The sequence below is a fragment of the Gorilla gorilla genome, chromosome 18 (genome assembly GCF_029281585.2).
Source record: "Gorilla gorilla gorilla isolate KB3781 chromosome 18, NHGRI_mGorGor1-v2.1_pri, whole genome shotgun sequence".
NCBI lineage: Eukaryota > Metazoa > Chordata > Mammalia > Primates > Hominidae > Gorilla > Gorilla gorilla.
Window position 1 is genome coordinate 75270856 of NC_073242.2, and position 19321 is coordinate 75290176.

Consider the following 19321-nt stretch of genomic DNA (forward strand, 5'->3'; position numbering starts at 1 on the left):
AAATAATCCACTTATTTATAGTAAAACAAATCTTGCTTAAAAAAATTTACCTAGCCAGATGTATTCAGAAGTAGATAAACTTCATTTAAGGTTAGGGTTATTATATTGTCTGTTGCCCACATAATCTTAACATTATAAATACGTCAGAGGAAGACACTGTCATAATACACAGCATTTGGACTACTAAACTACTTCTTTTAAGATGAAGAGTTCTAAAAACATAGTTCAAGTGTCTAATTCGAGCAAAACCAGCGAGTTTCACTGGAATACTGCAGGAGACGCCCTTTCTCCCTCTAGGGATTACTGGGTTTTAGTAGAAAAGAAGTGAGGATTGCCTGGGCTCTTTCTGTTCCTGAGGCCGTTTTGCAATCACCTTTTTTTTTTTTTTTCACTTCAAAGGTTGCAGAGTTCTCAAGAACAGTCAGACTCACTGTTGAAGGACGCGAGTCCCGTGTGTTCAGCTAGTTTAGACCATCTCCTTGTTCTCCTGGGTAACCTGGCGAATGGACGCTGCCTGCTGTGCAGGCTGCTGAGGTGCGTTGTCCAGACTGACAATGGGAGGGCTATTTTGCGCTCTTTGCACCCCAGGGTACCCAGAGGGATGGTGCAGCAGCCAAAACTTCCTGGGATCTGGGAAAAGCCTCTGTTCTGAATGATGGAAATCTCATTGTTCTTTATGGGAAGCTCCTGGGGATGAGCTGCAGCTTCCTGGTTCCAAAAATTGGGGTCGCCATTCATTATTTGGGCGGTCAGATCCTTCCGGAATGTTTCAGAGAACTTCAGGCCATCATCCCCTAGCAGAGCCGTGGACTGTTCCACCGCAGCAGCCCGCCTTGGGGGAGGTTGTGAGGGTGGTTATTCCACATGTGAGTGCCAAGTGTACCTGGAGGTTGCCCTTGGTGGTGAAGGCCCTACCGCAGATGGCGCCGCTGAACGGCTTCTCCCCAGTGTGGGACCGGGCGCGGGCCTGCGGAGGGCCCTCCTCTCTGCTGAGGAACTGCAGGCTGAAAGGGGACCCTCCTTGCCCACCGGCGGAGGTGGCGGGGGCGGTGGTCAGGTCCGGGGCGCCTCGTGGCCAGGGACGGGCGGGCGGGCTGGCTGTCCAACCTCTGGGTCCTGAGCGCTATTCCCTGGGCTCCTCCAGGTTGCCCAGGTCGGGGACTTGGGGCGGAAGCGCTTGCCCAGCACCAGGACAGGTTCTATGCCCGGGTCTTCCGCAGCGACAGGTTGGGCGCTGGCCCTTGCAGCGCTTCGCGGGGGCGGACAGCAACAGGAGACATTGGCTGTGGCGCGATGCCGACCAGCAGGCGGGGAAGACACTGCTGTGAGAGCTGAGGCAGAAGAGGACTTGACAGGCTGGGCGCCGAGCTCACGAGGGGCCCTGGCTTCAACGCTGAGGCGCGGACGCCAAAAAGGCTGCGAGAGGCGAGACCCGCGATGTTGGAGGTAGGGTCGCGGATCGGTTCCGCGCTGGGGGCGGCCAAGGATAGGAGTCAGGAAGAGCAGCTGGAGAGCCGGGGGCGCTGGAGCGGGCGCAGGCTGGGACAGGAACTGGGAGCCTGAGCCCGCGGGGTTGGCTGGGGCCCGGACGGAGAGCCGGAGCGCCCGGCGCAGGTTCAGCGGGGGCAGCTGGCTGGGCCAGGGTGGACGCGCTCGGGACTGAGCGAGGGCGGTAGCCGCGGCGGTGCCTGAGGGCCCCGGGGCTGCGGATCTGCTGCATGAGCTGTCTCTGGGGGCCCTGCCTGCGCGGAGCCAGGAGCCGCTCCAGTCTCCCGGCACAGCCACCCCGCAGCCTGCCTCCAGGCTCCCTGTAGGAACCGCGGCGGCGCCACCTGGTGCTCAGCGACGTCTCCAGCTCCTGCGGTGCTGGGCGCTTGGGCCTCTGGCGGCGCCCAGGGCAGGTCCCCCATCCCCGACGTCTCTGCTTCTACAGGCTCGGCATCCTTCTCTGCGGGCCTCGCCTTGCCTTTCTGGCGGGCTCCTCAGAGACCACTCTCTTGGCCTGGTCTCTGGGCGAGCTGGTAGGAGAAGGTTCTGGAGTCCTCGGCGGGTGGGGCCCTAGGCTGTGTTCAGTGAGATCAGCAGGGGCGGGGTTCAGCGGCTCTTCTGCTCCAGGAAGTCCAGCTGCTGGAGCTCCGCACAGTTTCTCGCTGAAGTCGATCTCCGGCCAGCTGCTGCTCTCCACCTGCTGTCTGGGTCGTGGGGCTTCCCCCAGTGGCCTGCTGGGGAGTCCCCGCCGGGAGCAGCAGCTCCTCCTCCATCTTGAGGAGTGGGGCTTGGCCTGCTTGCACCCAGACAGCCTGTCATTGGTGCCTCTCAACCATCTACACACACACATGTGCACACACAACAGCTCACTCTGTGACATGTGCATGCGTCACACACACATACATATGTTCAGACACAAGCTGGTTGTCTGAAAGATTGAACAGCTCAGAAAACTACCAAGAAAAAAAAATAAAACAGGGACGTCTCTGAGTTAACAGAAGGGAAGATAAGAAATGAGGTTGCTAGAATTGTTTATGTAATAAATATAAATCAAAAGATACATATTTTAATACATCCAATGTTATAGCAAAATTCTACCTTATGCTCCAGCATCCCTGCCTTCAGACCATCATTCAGAGCATGGTGACTCTCCGTTTATGCTGAATTCCAATGGTATGGGAAATTTCTCATTCAAGGCAAATTGGAAGCAGCGATCACATATCTCTACCTTTATTAAATAGTCACACTGTCAGGAGATTGACCTTCACTAAAGATGGAACTATTTTATATTAGAATATGGTATACTTCTGACATGATTTTAGTGTATAATGTTTAAGAAGCAAAGAAAAATAAACCAACAGTTACAATTCTTTAAATTTGATTACTTCAAAAAATATAAATATTCATCCTAGAAAATTCACTTGTATGAGTTTCCCCAAAATGCTGAATATGTGAGACATTGCTTCATTTAATTCTCCTTCTTTCTCTATGTAATATATTTTAGAATTCTAGCTGTTAATTTATTACTGTTTTATGTTTTTCAAATTACGAAGAGCTATCCGTAACCGGTATTTCAGAGTATTCCCGGAAAGACTACAAAGCCATCACTAATCTTTTAAAAAAACAATGACTCACTAACAGACGGCATTTTGACATTCATGTTGCTCTATGGTAAATACTTTAAAGACACATTTCTGGGCATCTCATTATCCTTGTGGATAAATAGTTCCAATTTTTACTTGAATTACTCCACTTCATCAAAAAGTGAAAGATAAATTAGGAAAATTATTTCATTTTAAGAAGCATACTGTCAATAATATTAATTAGAAAAAGAGTCAATCAAAGGTTAAAGAGATTACTTGTACTTTTAACAAATAAAATCATTTGTGCTTTATGCAAGTTTGTTCATACAGAAAAATCAGAACAATATCTGTTAGGGAAGATGATGATAATGCCAGTACTCATGATGACACACAGCAATGGTGAGAAGCAACTGAAACCAGAAGAAGACTGGAAAAAGGGCGAGGGGACACCACTCCTTAGTTTACACTTGGAAGTAGAAGCTTATTTGCTGAGCGTTTATCCTAAACTCATCATCCTAAGGTTTTTGTTTCTATAAATTGAAATATAATAAATATAATGAATTGGTTCTGAACACCCATTAGAACAATCACACTAAATAATTAATATAATTTTTAAGAAAAATGGGATAAGTGAAAAATATGTGAAGGCAATTTAAAGAGAAATATGACAGTCTTATTAAACAACATACTTATTTTATAAAGTGTTATAAAATGTTCATCTTAACTTGTAGTATTTCTGTACACTTTTGCTCGACATATGTTGTTAAGTCAATATGTGAATCACAAAATACATAAAATCTCCTTTCTCTTAATGCTTTTACATTGACATGAGTTTATTGTGGTATAGGATGAATGTTTATGCCCTTCCCCCAAAATTCATATGTTGAAACCTAACGCCCAGTGTGATGGCATTTGGAGGTGGGGTATTTGGTAGGTGATTAAGTAGTGAGGGTGGAGCTATAAGAGTTTATAACAGATTTCCCTAAAATTTAATAGCTTGGTTAAATAATTTTATTGTCTATCATGGTTTCTATGGGTCAGAAATTTGAGAGCAACTTGGCTGTAGAGTTATGGCTTGAGATCTCTCATGAGTTTTAAATCAGGTATTATGGACCCCCTCCACAGGTCTGCTTGACTGTCCTGCTTGAATTTTCCACAGAACTAGGGACCCAACACTCTTAGTCAATTTTTTGAAATAGTTTTAGTAGGAATCTTACTAGGTCTTCTTTATACACCTGGTAAAATTTGATTATGAATTCATCTGGTCTTGGGCTTTTTCTAGTTGGTAGGCTTTTTATTACTGATTCAATATCACAACTCATTGTAAGTCTGTTAAGGAATTCAATTTCTTCCTAGTTCAATCTTGGGAGGTTGTCAGTTTCCAGGAAATTTATTCAATTCTTCTATATTTTCTAGTTTGTGTTTGCATAGAGTGTGTGTGTGTGTGTGTGTGTGTGTGTGTGTGTGTGTGTGTGTGTGTGTTTAAATCTCAGAAGTTTTGTATTACTGTGGGGTAGGTAGTAATGTCCCCTTTGTCATTTCTTATTGTGTTTATTTAGATCTTCTCTTTTGAATCTTTTGGATTTTTTCATTGGTCTAACTAGCAGTCTATTAATCTTATTTATTCTTTCAAATTATTTCTGATTATTTTCAAAGATTTTCTAGATTTATTTCTTAATCTTATTCTTTACCCTAAAGTCATTCAGGAGCAGGTTGTTTAATTTCCATGTAATGGTATAGTTTTTAGAGATTTTCTTAGTATTCATTTCTATTTTTATTGCACTATGTTTTCAAAATGTGTTTGGTATGCTTTTGGTTTTTAAAAATTTGCTAAGGATTGTTTTATGACAGAATGTCTGTTCAATTTTAGATTATGTGCCATGTTCAGATGAGAAGAAGGTATATTCTGTTGTTTTGGGGCGGAGAGCTCTCTAGAAGTCTATTAGGACCATTAGGTAGGTGTTAAGGTCCCAAATATCTTTGTTAGCTTTCTTTCTGGATGATCTAATATTGTCAATGGGGTATTGAAGTCCCCCACTATTTTTGTGTGATTATCTAAGTCTCTTCATAAGGCTGTAAGATCTTGCTTTATAAATCTGGGTGCTCCTGTATTGGGTGCATATATATTAAGGATAGGTTTTTTTCATTATGTAATTTCCTTGACTTTTTGTTCTTTGTTGGTTTGAAGTCTGTTTTGACTGAAATTTAAATAGCAACCCCTGCTTTATTAGTTTTCCTTTTGCTTGGTAGATTTTTCTCCATCCCTTTATTTCAAGCCTATGGATGTTATTGCATTTTAGATGGGTCTCTTGAAGTTATAGTTGGATCTTGCTTCTTTACCCAAGTTGCTACTCTGCCTTTTAACTGGGGGGCATTTAGCCTGTTTATATAAGTTTAATGTTGATATGTGTGTATTTGATGCTGCCATTTTGTTGTTAGGTGGTTATTATGCAGACTTCATTGTGTGGTTGCTTTATACTCTCAATAGTCTATGTATATGAGTGTTGTGTGTGTGTTCGGTTTTTGTGTGTGTGTGTATTTTTAGTATAAACAGGTTTTCGCCACATTGGCCAGGCTGGTCTCGAACTCCTGACCTTGTGGTCTGCCTGCCTTGGCCTCCCAAAGTGCTGTTGGGATTTCAGGCATGAACCGTCGTGCCCAGCCGCATGATCACATTTTAAAAGGAGTATTTACAAACATGTACAGAAAAAAGAAGGAAGTTGTTAACAGTGGTTATCTCTGGCTGGTAGAACTACATGTGACTTTTAAAAAATACATATTTTAAGTTTTCTAAAATGAACACATATCATTTACTAAAAAAAAAAGGTAAAGGAAAAAACTCGGTATATGTATCAGTATATATGTAATGCTTTCTGCTTGGATACTGTTATGAAAACCTGAAATATCTTGAAATATGATAACAGGTTTCTCATGTATCACATAAACTCCAATGAAAACTTCAGCTTCAAGCTCCTTGTTAACTACCATAATATGTACATGAAACCTATTCACAGAACTCTGGAGGTTAATGCTTTACTTTGAAGGAAAAAAAAATCATTCTACAACTTAACAGGAAAAGGATATCCTCTCTGTAGTTTGAAAGGAAACTGGAGACAGAGCTTTATAAAAAATGCATTAGTTGCAAACCGAGAAGAAACCCATCTGAGGTGTAAGTGCATTTCACACATCAGTTCAAAAAACAATACTGCCAAGGCCTTTGGAATTTGGAGAGAAAGACTACCTAAGAAAAATAAAATATGGGGTGGGTTCTTGTAAACAAATAAGTCCAAGAACCTGATGAGTTCAGGCCACAATTGTGCTCTCATATGCTTCTTCCTGATCTATGCAGTTTTACACAGACCTGGCAGGTGATGTGCTTTGGAGAAACAGATTTGTGACTCTCAAGCCACGTGTAGTGCTTATTCCCTCTGCATACTGTCAAACACATATTGGACTTGCAGCGCATGCTGGGCACTGTTTTTTTTTTTTTTTTTTGCTCTTGTTGCCCAGGCTATAGTGCAATGGCACGATCTTGGCTCACCGCAACCTCTGCCTCCCGGGTTCAAGCAATTCTCCTGCCTCAGCCTCCCAAGTAGCTGGGATTACAGGCATGCGCCACCACACCTGGCTAATTTTGTATTTTTAGTAGAGATGGGGTTTCTCCATGTTGGTCAGGTTGGTCTCAAAATCCCAACTTCAGGTGATCCACCCGCTTTGGCCTCCCAAAGTATTGGGACTACAGGCGTCAGCCACCACGCCCAGCCACTGGGCACTGTTCTTAAGTTTCATTCCTGCAGTTGAACTCAGGGCATCCTCAAAACCACCTGTATTAGTCAGGGTTCTCTAGAGGGACAGAACTAATAGAATGAAAATATATATATATATATATATGAGTTTATTAAGTATAAACTCACACATGATCATAAGGTCCCACAATAGGCCATCTGCAAGCTGAGGAGCAAGGAAGGCCATTTCGAGTCCCAAAACTGAAGAACTTGGAGTCTGATGTTCAAGGGCAAGAAGCATCCAGCACGGGAGAAAGATGTAGGCTGGGAGGCTAAGCCAGTCTAGCTTTTCACATCTTTCTGCCTGCTTTATATTCTGGCCATGCTGGCAGCTGATTAGGTGGTGCCCACCCAGATTAGGGGTGGGTCTGCCTTTCCCAGCCCCTGGACTCAAATGTTAATCTCCTTTGGCAGCACCCTCACAGACACACTCAGGATCAATACTTTGCATCCTTCAGTCCAATCAAGTTGACACTCAGTGTTAACCATCACACCATCCTATGAAGTAGATACCACTGCTGTCCCCACTTAACAGATGAAAGAGGTGAGGCACCTTGTTCTAGCTCACATAACTAAGAAGGAGTTTTTTAGCTCACATAACTAAGAAGGAGTTTTTTAGCCAGGATTGAACCTAGGGAGTATGATTCCAACTCACATTCTTAGCATCTGTTTTGCCTGTCAAGTAGCCTTATTAGTGGAGAGAAGCACCAGAATAACCCCAGGGGGGACCTAGCCCATGTGATTTGCTTTTACAGTTTATACTTCAGTTTGCACAAAAGCATTGAACCAGGAATGATAGCACATGTTGATTAAATGGTTCTTATGAGCCAGGCATTGCCGTAAGTATTTTACAGATAACAATTGCATTATCCATTATAAGCCTAGGAGTACTATTATCCCCATCCCCACTTCACAGGTGAGAAGACTGAGTTACAGAGAGTTTAAGTAACTTGCCCAAAGTCACATAGTTAACAAGTAGCAGAGCCAGGATCCAACCCCAGGCCTTCTGATCTAGAGCTTGTACTGCTGATCTCTATGCTGTGGGATGTACTTCTAGGGAAATGTGTTGTATACTGGTTCTATGTCAAGCCTTGTTTAAAGTGTGTTATTTGGATCATCTCATTGGAAATGTCCCTAACACACTGCCAGAAAGCAGCTGGGAAGTAGTTTCTTCAACCTAACAGCTGGTTCTCTATTAAAATGTTACCAGGCTGAGCGCAGTGGCTCACGCCTGTAATCCCAGCACTTTGGGAGGCCAAGGCAGGTGGATCACAAGGTCAAGAGATCGAGACCATCCTGGCCAACATGGTGAAGCCCTGTCTCTTCTAAAAATACAAAAATTAGCTGGGTGTGGTGGCGCACGCCTGTAGTCCCAGACACTCAGGAGGCTAAGGCAGGAGAATTGCTGGAACCCAGGAGGCAGAGGTTGCAGTGAGCCAAGATCGAGCCACTGCAGTCCAGCCTGGTGACAGAGCAAGACTCTGTCTCAGAAAGAAAAAAAAAATGTTTCCAAGGGAACCTAGCAGAGTGATTCCAAGAGGGAGTTTTGTGATCAGAATGACCAGTGTGGAAATAAATACTGGCTATACCACTTTTTTTTTTTTTTGAGACAGGGTATTTCTCTGTCACCCAGGCTGGAGTGCAGTGGCACAATCTTGGCTCACTGCAACCTCCACCTCCCTGGCTCAAGAGATTCTCCTGGCTCAGCCTACCAAGTAGCTGGAATTACAGGCACACACCACATCTGGCTAATTTTTGTATTTTTAATAGAGACGGGGTTTCACCATGTCGGCCAGGCTGTTCTCAAACTCCTGACCTCAAGTGATCAGCCCGCCTTGGCCTCTCAATCTACCACTTATTAATAAAGCTCTAGTGCCTTTTTTTCCTTCATCCCCACCCCCGACCCCCTACCCTCTCCATCATCCATCCATCCACCAAAAGAATTAGGAGAAATTGAAATGGCAGTCAAACTATCCCCAGCATGGTGAAAGCCACCAAAATCACTGGGAGCCCCCACTTTAGTGGAGAGACATTTGCTGCAGGTGGCTGAGGGATTAGGAAAGAGGTGAGGCTCTTGAACGGTGCTCCTCGAAATGGGATTCCCTAGACCAGCAACATCAGCATCACCTGGAAACATACTAGAAATGTAGCGTCTCCAGCCCCAGCCCAGACCACGAGCTCAGAGGCTCTGGGAGTGGGGCTGGTGTGTTTCATGATGCCCTCCAGGTGATCCTGGTGCACATTCAAGTTTGGGAACCACAGCCCAAGGAGATGTGGAAGACAGGGCGAGGCCCCAAGCTCAGAGCCCTGAGTGGGATACGAGTAACTTGGAAGTAGTAATAATTAGGTGGGAACTCTCTCCCTCAGTGAACTGGAGCAAATTCAGTTTTCCCTGTAAAGTCTTCACTGTTCCTTTCCTTCTGATGGAAGCATCTAGGTGGCATGACAGAAGCATCTGGAAGGGCCAGTCCTCCAGGTGAACCTCTGGAGGTAGGTCGAGCCTGGGAGCACAGACAGTTGGTGTTGCTGTTGGGAAAAGTTTAATACTCGGTCCCCTCCTTTATAGCTGTTGGAATTGAGGCCCACTAAGGGCAAGGAAGAGGCAGAGCCAGGACCCGACACCGGAACCTCTGACCACATAATCTGCCTGTCAGCACCTTTCCCCAAATCTTGTTTGGGCCCAGTTGTGTGTTCCTTGGACTTCGCTCTCTCCTCCCCTTGTGTGCATGCTCTGGAGTGTACGTGCCCACCTAACTCTGCTGGGCTTGACCTTCACTCTGCCCTCCAGAACCACCCTGAGTCCCACAGACATGATGTTCTGGAAGGCCTCAGTTCCCCCTCGGTTCCTCTAGCAGCTCTGGCAGGTGCTCAGGGGAGACAGAGGCACCGAGGGGAGGCAGAAGTGCCAAGGGGAGGTGGATCAGATGAATTTGGAAAGTTCTCCTGAAGAAGAGAGTAGGGAAGAGGAGCATGGCTTGGCAGAGAAATGTGGAAAGGCAAGACATTTGAGAAGACATAGAGGTGAAACCCACTGATACTTAGAGAGGCTATTTCTTAACGCAAAGGAAAAGTACTAGTAATATAAAAACAAAACTTTCACTAAAGCATATGGGCTATATGATCCCACTTTATTTTCCAAAGATGTATAGATTTATACAAGAGTCTGGAAATCTACGTCAAAACATTTGCAGTGATTATCTCTGGATGCTGCAATTGCAATTTCTGTTTCCTTTTTTTCTTATTTTCTGCATTAAGCATTCATTAAATTTTTTTCAGATATAATTCATATATCATAAAATTCACCACTTTATTTTAAAGCGTGCGATTCACTGGTTTTTAGTTTATTCACAAAGTTGCACAACCATCATCACCATGTAATTCCAGAACATTTTCATAACCCCAAGAAGAAACCCTGCACCCAGGAGCAGTCACTCCCCAACATTGCTCCATTCCCAGCCCGAGGCAACCACTAATTACTTTCTCTCCCTTTGGATTGGTCTCTTCTGGACATTTCATATAAATGGAATCATACAATGTGTGGTCTTTTGTGACTGGTCTCTTTCACTCAGCATGTTTTCAGGGTTCACCCATGTTATAGCAGATATCAGAACTTCATTGCTTCTTATTGCCAGATAATATTCCATTACATGGATAGACTGCATTTTATTTATCCATTTATCAGGTGATAGACCTTTGAGTTGTTTCCACTTTGGGGCTATTATAAATAATGCTGCTCTAAACACTTGTGTACCAGGTTTTGTGCAGACATATATGTTCAGTTCTCTTGAGTATATGGCTAGGTGTGGGATTGCTGGGTCATATGGTAACTCTTATGTTGAATTTTTTTTTTCTTTGAGACAGGGTCTTGCTCTGTCACCCAGGCTGGAATGCAGTGGCACAATCATACCTCAATGCAGCCTCGACCTCCTGGGTTCAAGCAATCCTCCCACTTTAACCTCCAGAGTAGTTGAGACTACAGACACATACCACCACACCTGGCTAACTTTTTCTTTTTTAGAGACTGAGTCTATGTTGCCCAGGCTAGTCTTGAACCTCTGGGTTCAGACCATCCTCCTGCCTCAGCTTCCCAAACTGCTGGGATCACAGGTGTGGGCCACCACGCCTGTCCTATGTTGAACTTTTTGAGGAAACACCGTTTTCCAAAGAATTTGAACCATTTTACATTCCTACCAGCAATGTATGAAGGACCTGATGTTTCCACACACTTGCTAATACTTGTGATTGTCTGTTTGTTTTATTATAGCTGTCCTAGTGAGTGTGAAGTGGTATCTCATTGTTGTTGTGATTTGCATCTCTCTGATGATAATAATGCTAAGCATCTTTTTTAAAAATATATTTTTACGTATTTTTATCTTTAATTGACAAATAATTGTATATAACTATGGGGTATGATGTGACATTTTGACATATGTGTACATTATGGAATGATCAAATCTAGCTAATTCACCTATTCATTACCTCACACACATCATTTTCTGTGATGAGAACATTTGAAATACATTCTCTTAACAATTTTGAAATATACTATACGTTATTTTTAACTGTCACCATGTTGTGCAATAGATCTCCAAAACTTATTCTTTCTATCTAACTGAAACTTTGTATCCTTTGACCAATATCTGATTCCCTCCCCACTCCACCACTCCCCACTCCCAGCCCCTGGTAACCACCATTCTACTTTCTAGGTCAAAGGGTTCGATGTTTTTAGGTTACCCATAGAAGTGAGGTCACACAGGGCTGGGCGTGGTGGCTCATGCCTGTAATCCCAGCACTTTGGGAAGCTGAGGCGGGTGGATCAGCTGAGGTCAGGAGTTGGAGACTAGCCTGGCCAACATGGTGAAACCCCGTCTGTACTAAAAATACAAAAATTAGCCGGGCATGGTGGCGCATGTCTGTGATCCCAGCTACTCGGGAGGCTGAGGCAGGAGAATCACTTGAACCCCAGAAGCGGAGGTTGCAGTGAGTGGAGGTCATGCCATTGCACTCCAGCCTAGGTGACAAGAGCATAACTCTGTCTCAAAAAAAAAAAAAAAAAAGAAGAAGTGAGGTCACACAGTATTTGTCTTTTCGTACCTGGCTTATTTTACTTGGCATAGTGTCCTCCAGGCTCATCTGTCTTGTCACAAATGACAGGATTTCCTTCTTTTTAAGAGATGAATATGTCCCCATTGTGTATATAAGCCACATTTTATTTATCCATTGATGGACACTTAACTTGATTTCCCATCTTGGCTGCTGTGAATAGTGCAGCCATGAACATGAGAGTGCAGGTATCTCTTCAACAGACTGATTTCAATTCCTTTGGGTGTATACCCAGTAGTGGAATTGCTGAATCATGTTCTATTTTTAGGTTTTGGGGAATCTTCCATACTGTTTTCCATAGCGGCTGTACCAGTTTACATTCCCACCAACAGTGGACAACGGTGCCCCTTTCTCCGCATCCTTGGCTACACTTGTTATATTTGATATTTTTGATAATTTCCATCCTAACAGGTGTGAGGTGACAGCTCATTGTGGTTTTCATTTGCATTTCTTTCTGATTTCAGTAGCTTTAGGAGTACAAGTAGTTTTTGGTTACATGGATGAATTGTACAGTGGTCAAGTCTGAGATCTTAGTGTTCCCATCACCCAAGTAGTGTACATTGTACCCAATAGGTAGTTTTTCAATCCCTCACCCCCTCCCACCCTCCTCCTTTCTGAGTCTTTGATGTCCATTATACCATTGCATATACCTTTGCATACCCATATCTTAGCTTCCACTTATGAGTGACAACATGTGGCATTTGGTTTTGCAATCCCAAGTTCCTTCACTTGGAATAACGGCCTTCAGCTCTACCCAAGTTGATGCAAAAGACATTATTTCTTTCTTTTTTACGGCTGAGTAGTATTCTATGGTATATGTATATTACATTTTCTTTATCCACTCATCGCTTGATGGGCACTTATGTTGATTCCATATCTTTGCAATTGTGAATTGTACTGCAATAAACATATGCACACAGGTGTCTTCTGATAGAATGACTTACTTTCCTTTGGGTACATACGCAGTAGTGGGATTGCTGGATCAAATGGTTGATCTGCTTGTAGTTCTTTGAGAAATCTCTATACTGTTTTCCATAGAGGTTGTACTAATTTACATTCCCACCAGCAGGATATAACCATTCCCTTTTAACTGTATCCACACCAGCATCTATTGCTTTTTGACTCTTTAATAATGGCTATTCTGGTTGGAGTAAGGAGGTATCTCTCACTGTGGTTTTAATTTGCATCTCCCTGATGATTAGTTAGGTTGTGCATTTTTTCATTGTTGACCATTTGTATATCTTCTTTTGAGAAATGTCTATTCATGTCATTTGCCTACTTTTTGATGGCATTGTTTGTTTTTTTCTTGCTGATTTGTTTGAGCTCCTTGTAGATTCTGGATATTAGTCCTCTGTCAGACATACAGTTTGAAAATATTTTCCCGCATTCTGTGAATCATCTGTTTCCTCTGATGATTATTTCTTTTGCTGTGTTGAAGGTTTTTAGTTTAATTTGTTCCCATGTATTTATTTTTGTTTTTATTACATTTGCTTTTGGGGTCTTAGGCACAAATTCTTTGCCTAGGCCAATGTCCAGAATAGTTTTTCCTAGTTTTTTTTTTCTAGAATTTTTATAGTTTCAGGTCTTAGATTCAAGTCTTTAATCCATCTTGAGTTGATTTTTATTATGGTGAGAGAGAGGGAACCGGTCTTATTCTTCTATACGTGGCTATCCAGTTTTCCCAGCATCATTTATTGAATAGGGTGTCCTTTCCTCAATTTATGTTTTTGTATGATTTGTTGAAAATCAGTTCGTTGTAAGCATTTGGCTTTATTTATGGGTTATCCATTCTGTTCCATTGGTCTATATATCTACTTTTATACCAGTACTATGCTGTTTTGGTAACTATATCTTTGTAGTATAATTTGTAAAGTAATATGATGCCTCCAGATTTGTTATTTCGCTTAGGATTGCTTTGAACTATTTGGGCTCTTTTTTGGTGCCATATGAATTTTAGGATTGTTTTTTCTAATTCTGTGAAAAACAAAGTTGGTATTTTTATAGGAATTGCATTGAATCTGTAGATTGCACTGGGCAGTATGGTCATTTTCATGATATTGATTCTTCCAATCCATGAGCATGGGATGTATTTCCATTTGTGTTATCTACGATTTCGCTCAGCAGTACTTTGTAGTTCTCCTTGTAGAGACCTTTCATCTTCTTAAGTATATTCCTAGGGTTGTTTTTGTTTTGTTTTGTTTTGTTGAAGCTATTATAAAAAAGATTGAGTTCTTGATTTGATTCTCAGCCCGGCCGTTGATAAGTAGCAGTGCTACTGATTTGTATACATTGATTTTGTAACCTAAGACTTTACTGAATTTATTTATCAAATCTAGAAGTCTTTTGGAGGAGTCTTTAGGGTTTTTTACGTATACAATCATATCATCAGCAAACAGAGATAGTTTGACTTCTTTTCCAATTTGGATGTCCTTTCCTTCTTTCTTTCTTTCTCTTGCCTGATTACTCTGGCAAGGATTCCTTAATTTGCATTTATCTGATCTGAACATATTTCTCTGTGCTTATTGCAAAATAGGATTTTTATCTCTGTCTTGCTTAATAGGGTACTGATCCTCCAAAAGTTTACGTACCTTCCCAAAAATCATGTAGTAAAAATAGAATAATTGTTTAAATGCAGGCTCTGGAGCCCAAATCCTGGCTTTTCTACTTATTAGCTGTGATGCTCAGGCCTCGGTTACCTCATCTGTAAAATGGGAGCAACCATAACTGCCTAAAAATGTGTTGTGAGATTCAGAAATAAAATACATCAAATTACCACCACTACCTGACCCCTAAGAGAATCACTCTATAAATGACAGCATGATTATCGTCTTCAGACAAGACAGGGTGAGGGCTGCATGATGTGAGGTGGATTCTCCTGACCATTGCTGCCTGTGCATGTTGGTGGACTGGCTTCTCCCTTTGCTGAATGTTTTTCCCACAGATATTAGATAAAATGTAGAGTTGTCATTCAGGGAGGGAGACAGACAAGTGGGAAATCTGTATCTCTCTTGATCCCAGATTAGTTGTTTAGAGAGCCCAAATAATCTGCTGTGGTGGTACCTGACAGCTGGAATCAGAAGAAAAAACAAAAAAGAGCTCTTATTTTTTGGAATGATCTTTGTTTTTCTCAGTCCAGGTTGCTGTAACAAATTACCATAGGCTGGGGGGCTTAAATAATGAACACTTATTTCTCATATTTCTGGAGGCTGGAAGTCTGAGATCAGGGTGCCAACATGATCAGGTTACTGGCAAGGGCCCTGTTCCTGGCTCGCAGACAGCTGCCTTCTCACTGTGACCTTACATGGTAGAGAGCAGCGAGAGAAGCAAGCTCTTTCCTTTTTTTTTTTTTTTTTGACCCGGAGTCTCACTCACTCTGTCACCCAGGCTGGAGTACAGTGGTGCTATCTTGGCTTACTGCAACCTCTGCCTTCCACACTCCAGCAATTCTCCTGCCTCAGCCTCCCAAGGAGCTGGGACGACAGGCGTGCATCACCATGCCCGGCTAACTTTTGTATTTTTAGTAGAGACAGAGTTTCATCATGTTGGCCAGACTGGTCTTGAACTCCTGACCTCAAGTGATCCACTGCTTTGGCCTCCCAAAGTGCTGGGATTACAGGTGTGAGCCACTTCACCCAGCCTTTCCTGTCTCTTTTATAAGGGCACTAATCCCATCATAAGGGCCCTACCCTCATGACCTAATCACCTCCCAAAGGCCCTACCTTCTAATATCATCCCACTGGGGGTTAGGATTTCAACAAGTGAATCTACAGAGGACATACAAATGCAGTCAATAACCATCAGAATCCCAATGGGCTCCTTCTAGCCAAAGATCATTGGTCCAACTTTAGTTTTCTGTGCTATAATATGACACAGTGATGTGGGAAAAAAAGAATAATATTATTATAATTATTACCATGAGCCAGGAGCAGTAGCTCACACCTGTAATCTCAGCACTTTGGGAGGCCAATGCAGGCAGATGACTTGAGGTCAGGAGTTCAAGACCAGCCTGGCCAACATGTTGAGACCCCGTCTCCACTAAAAATACAAAAATTAGCTGGGCATGGTGGCACACACCTGTAATCCCAACTACTCAGGAGGCTGAGACAGGAGAATCCCTTGAACCTGGGAGGCGGAAGTTGTAGTGAGTGAACATTGTGCCACTGTACTCCAGCCTGGGCAACAGAGTGAGACCCTGTCTCAAAAAAAGTAATTAATTAATTAATTTTTTAAAAAAATTATTATGGAATTTGGAAAGATTGGGGCACTTGCAATTCAATTCAGGTAGGTCTTCTGATCTTGGAATTCACAAGTTATCAAGCCAAATGCTGCAGCTACCCAGGAAAGATGCAAAAAGTGAAACCTCTGCATGTTTCCTCACCCTGCCTCCTAACCAGCCCCTCCATCCCGCCAGTTCCATGCAGGGTCGTAGGGAGGCAATATCCCTTCTTAGAACTGAGAGAGAGCACATGCTAAGGAGGTCTGAGACTTACTCTCTTTTTTTCAACGAATTTAATTCTTTTCCAAAGATAAAATATAAACATGCAAAGATTCTCTGTAATAATGATGATATATGAGCTACCATTTATTAGATTCTTAACCCTGGGAGGGCCCACACAGATCTCTCAGCATGCGTTATTCCATTTAATACTTACAGAAAAGCCTGAGTTCACAACCGATGCTAGAGATGGAGAAAATGAGGACCAGAGGCAAATAACTCGAGTATTATAACATTGCCCAAAAACTGAAATTCTTAACCATCCATTGTGACATCTAAAAACCCGGCCTCCTTCCTTTCTGCTGAGTTTCTCTTGCTCTACACCTGAATAATAGTTTCAATAAACTCCACCACGTGTCATCTACATATTTTTTCACAAATATGTCAAGATACAGTTTATTATCCTCTGAATGCTAACAAATTCTGGAGACGCAAAACCTACAGGGTGTGTATAAATAATTTGACTCAGCGGTGTTAATATGAATTCGATGTTTTTTTTTTGTTTTGTTTTGTTTTGTTTTGTTTTTTGAGATGGAGTCTTGCTCTGTCGCCCAGGCTGGAGTGCAGTGGCGCAATCTCGGCTCACTGCAAGCTCCGCCTCCCAGGTTCACGCCATTCTCCTGCCTCAGCCTCTGGAGTAGCTGGGACTACAGGTGCCTGCCACCACGCCAGCTAATTTTTTGTATTATTTAGTAGAGACGGGGTTTCACCATGTTAGCCAGGATGGTCTCAATCTCCTGACCTCGTGATCCACCCGCCTCAGCCTCCCAAAGTGCTGAGATTACAGACATGAGCCACCGCGTCCGGCCTCAATGCTATTTAAACAAATGAACAACCTGGTTTCTCTAAGTTGTTGTGTTACTTCTTCTCTCCTGGATTTTTTATTGGCTCTCTGATGCCAATAGGAATCTGTTCTAAAACTGATTAGCCCTGAGAAAGACTCTGTAATCACATAAATCTGAAGTTAGGCATGCTTTCCATTTTTGTTTAGAAGTGAGATTTTTTTTTCCAAACAGGACGTGTTTCCCAAAGAAACATTAGTGTCTTTTATATTCTAAAACATGTCTGCTTCTGTGATTTCAAAGGACAGTAGGGCCAATTCTGCTTGTAACTGGCCAATTTCAGTTATCTGTGAAAGACCGGTGAAGGAAGTGGTTTGTGAATAAGATTTGAATAAAGCGTATTATTAGACCTCAAGGAGAATCACTAGATTCTAACGTAGTTTTTCTTGCATTGCATTAATAAAGCAACGTTGTTATGAAGGTGCTGCAATCTTGTCTTCTCTTGTTGGTTTGAAAGCTTGTTTTTTGTTGTTGTTGATCGGCCTTTGGATGGTCTACCCTAAGGACTAATTCATTTGGTTCTGCAATGCGTCATCGCTACGACCATGCCTTAAGTCTCAGAACACCTAGGGAGATAAATAGAAGTTATTTTTGTTATCTGGGCTTTATCAATACATTTCAGCTTGGAAAGATTATATGACTTGCCCTAAGTCCCACATTCAGCCACAGGGAACGCTGAGCACAGTTCTAGGCTAAGCCTTAACATACTGAAGACAGGAGGAATCTGGGGGATCCCAGGCTCATCTCTTACTTTATTGCTGATGTCAAAGACAATCAATAGAGGCCCAGCACAGTGGCTGACACCTGTAATCCCAACACTTTGGAAGGCTAAGGCAGGTCAATCACTTGAGGCCAGGAGTTCGAGAGCAGCCTGGCCAACATGGTGAAACCCCATCTCTACTAAAAATACAAAAATCAGCTGGGCATGACACCTACTCAGGAGGCTGAGGCACAAGAATGACTTGAACCAAGGAGGTGGAGGTTGCATGAGTCAAGATCGTACCACTGCACTCCAGCCTGGGTGACAGAACAAGACTCTCTCAAAAAAAAAAAAAGACAGAGAGAGAGAGAGAGAGTGAGAATCAATAGATTCTAATGTAGTTTTCCTTGCATTGCATCAATAAAGCAACATCATTATGAAGGCACTGCAATCTTGTCTTCTCTTGTTGGTCTGAAAGCTTGTTTGTTGTTGTTGTTGATCAGCCTTTGGATGGTCTGCCCTAAGGACTAATTTGCTTGGTTCTGCAGAAGCCAGTAGGGTCAGGGGCTGTTACAGACTGAATTACGGGCCCCCCTCAATCTCCTAGAATTCATATATTGAAATCCCAAGTCCTAGTGCCTCAGAATGCAAGCGGGCTTGGAGATAGGGTCTTTGCAGAAATCATTAAGTTAAAATGAAGACATTAGAGTGGGCCCTATTCCTAATTCTAAAAGCTGGTGTTCCAATTACAAGTGGAAGATTTTGACACAGACACACATGGAGGGAAGAGAATTGTGAAGCCATGGGGAAAATACAGCCATCTGCAAGCCCAGGAGAGAGGCCTAGAGCAGACCCTTCCCCCACAGCCCTCAGAAGGACCAGCCCTGCGGACAACTTGACCTGGATTTCCAGGCTCCAGAACTGTGAGAAAATAAATTTCTGTTTCTTTAAGTGACTGCAGTCTGAGCATACTAATACCTGGGCCATCGCAGCTGCCTTACCGATGATGATTCAGAGGCCTAAGGTGTCCTGATGCTGAGCTCTACACACCAAGACGGTGCCTCTGAAGCTAACAGTGCCAACTCCAGAAACCACAGACTAACCAGTTGTTTGGTGCTTACACACCCCACATCTGTCCTAGATACCCTGGAGACACAGCACCAGGCTTCCTCCCCAGCAAATCTCAGTGGAAGGTGTGAAATTGGAGCCTTCTTGGCCAATTGGTCTGAGGTTGAGTTGACCTCCTGCCTTTCTCTCGACAATTCTCTGGCCAGGGAAGGTTTTCCTGGGAAATCCTCACTCATATGTGGACTTGTGGAGGCTGT

At 43.1% G+C, this 19321-nt stretch overlaps 1 protein-coding gene across 1 annotated transcript; it reads right to left on the minus strand.

Moving 5' to 3' along the window:
- Positions 1–336: 336 nt before the first annotated feature.
- Positions 337–2288, minus strand: LOC101129148 (putative uncharacterized protein MGC34800). The gene is given in 2 exon segments (XM_019011666.4): positions 337–1636; positions 1638–2288. Coding segments are annotated over 2 exon segments (522 nt in total). The 5' UTR covers positions 1911–2288; the 3' UTR covers positions 337–1387.
- Between the last annotated feature and the right edge of the window lie 17033 nt (positions 2289–19321).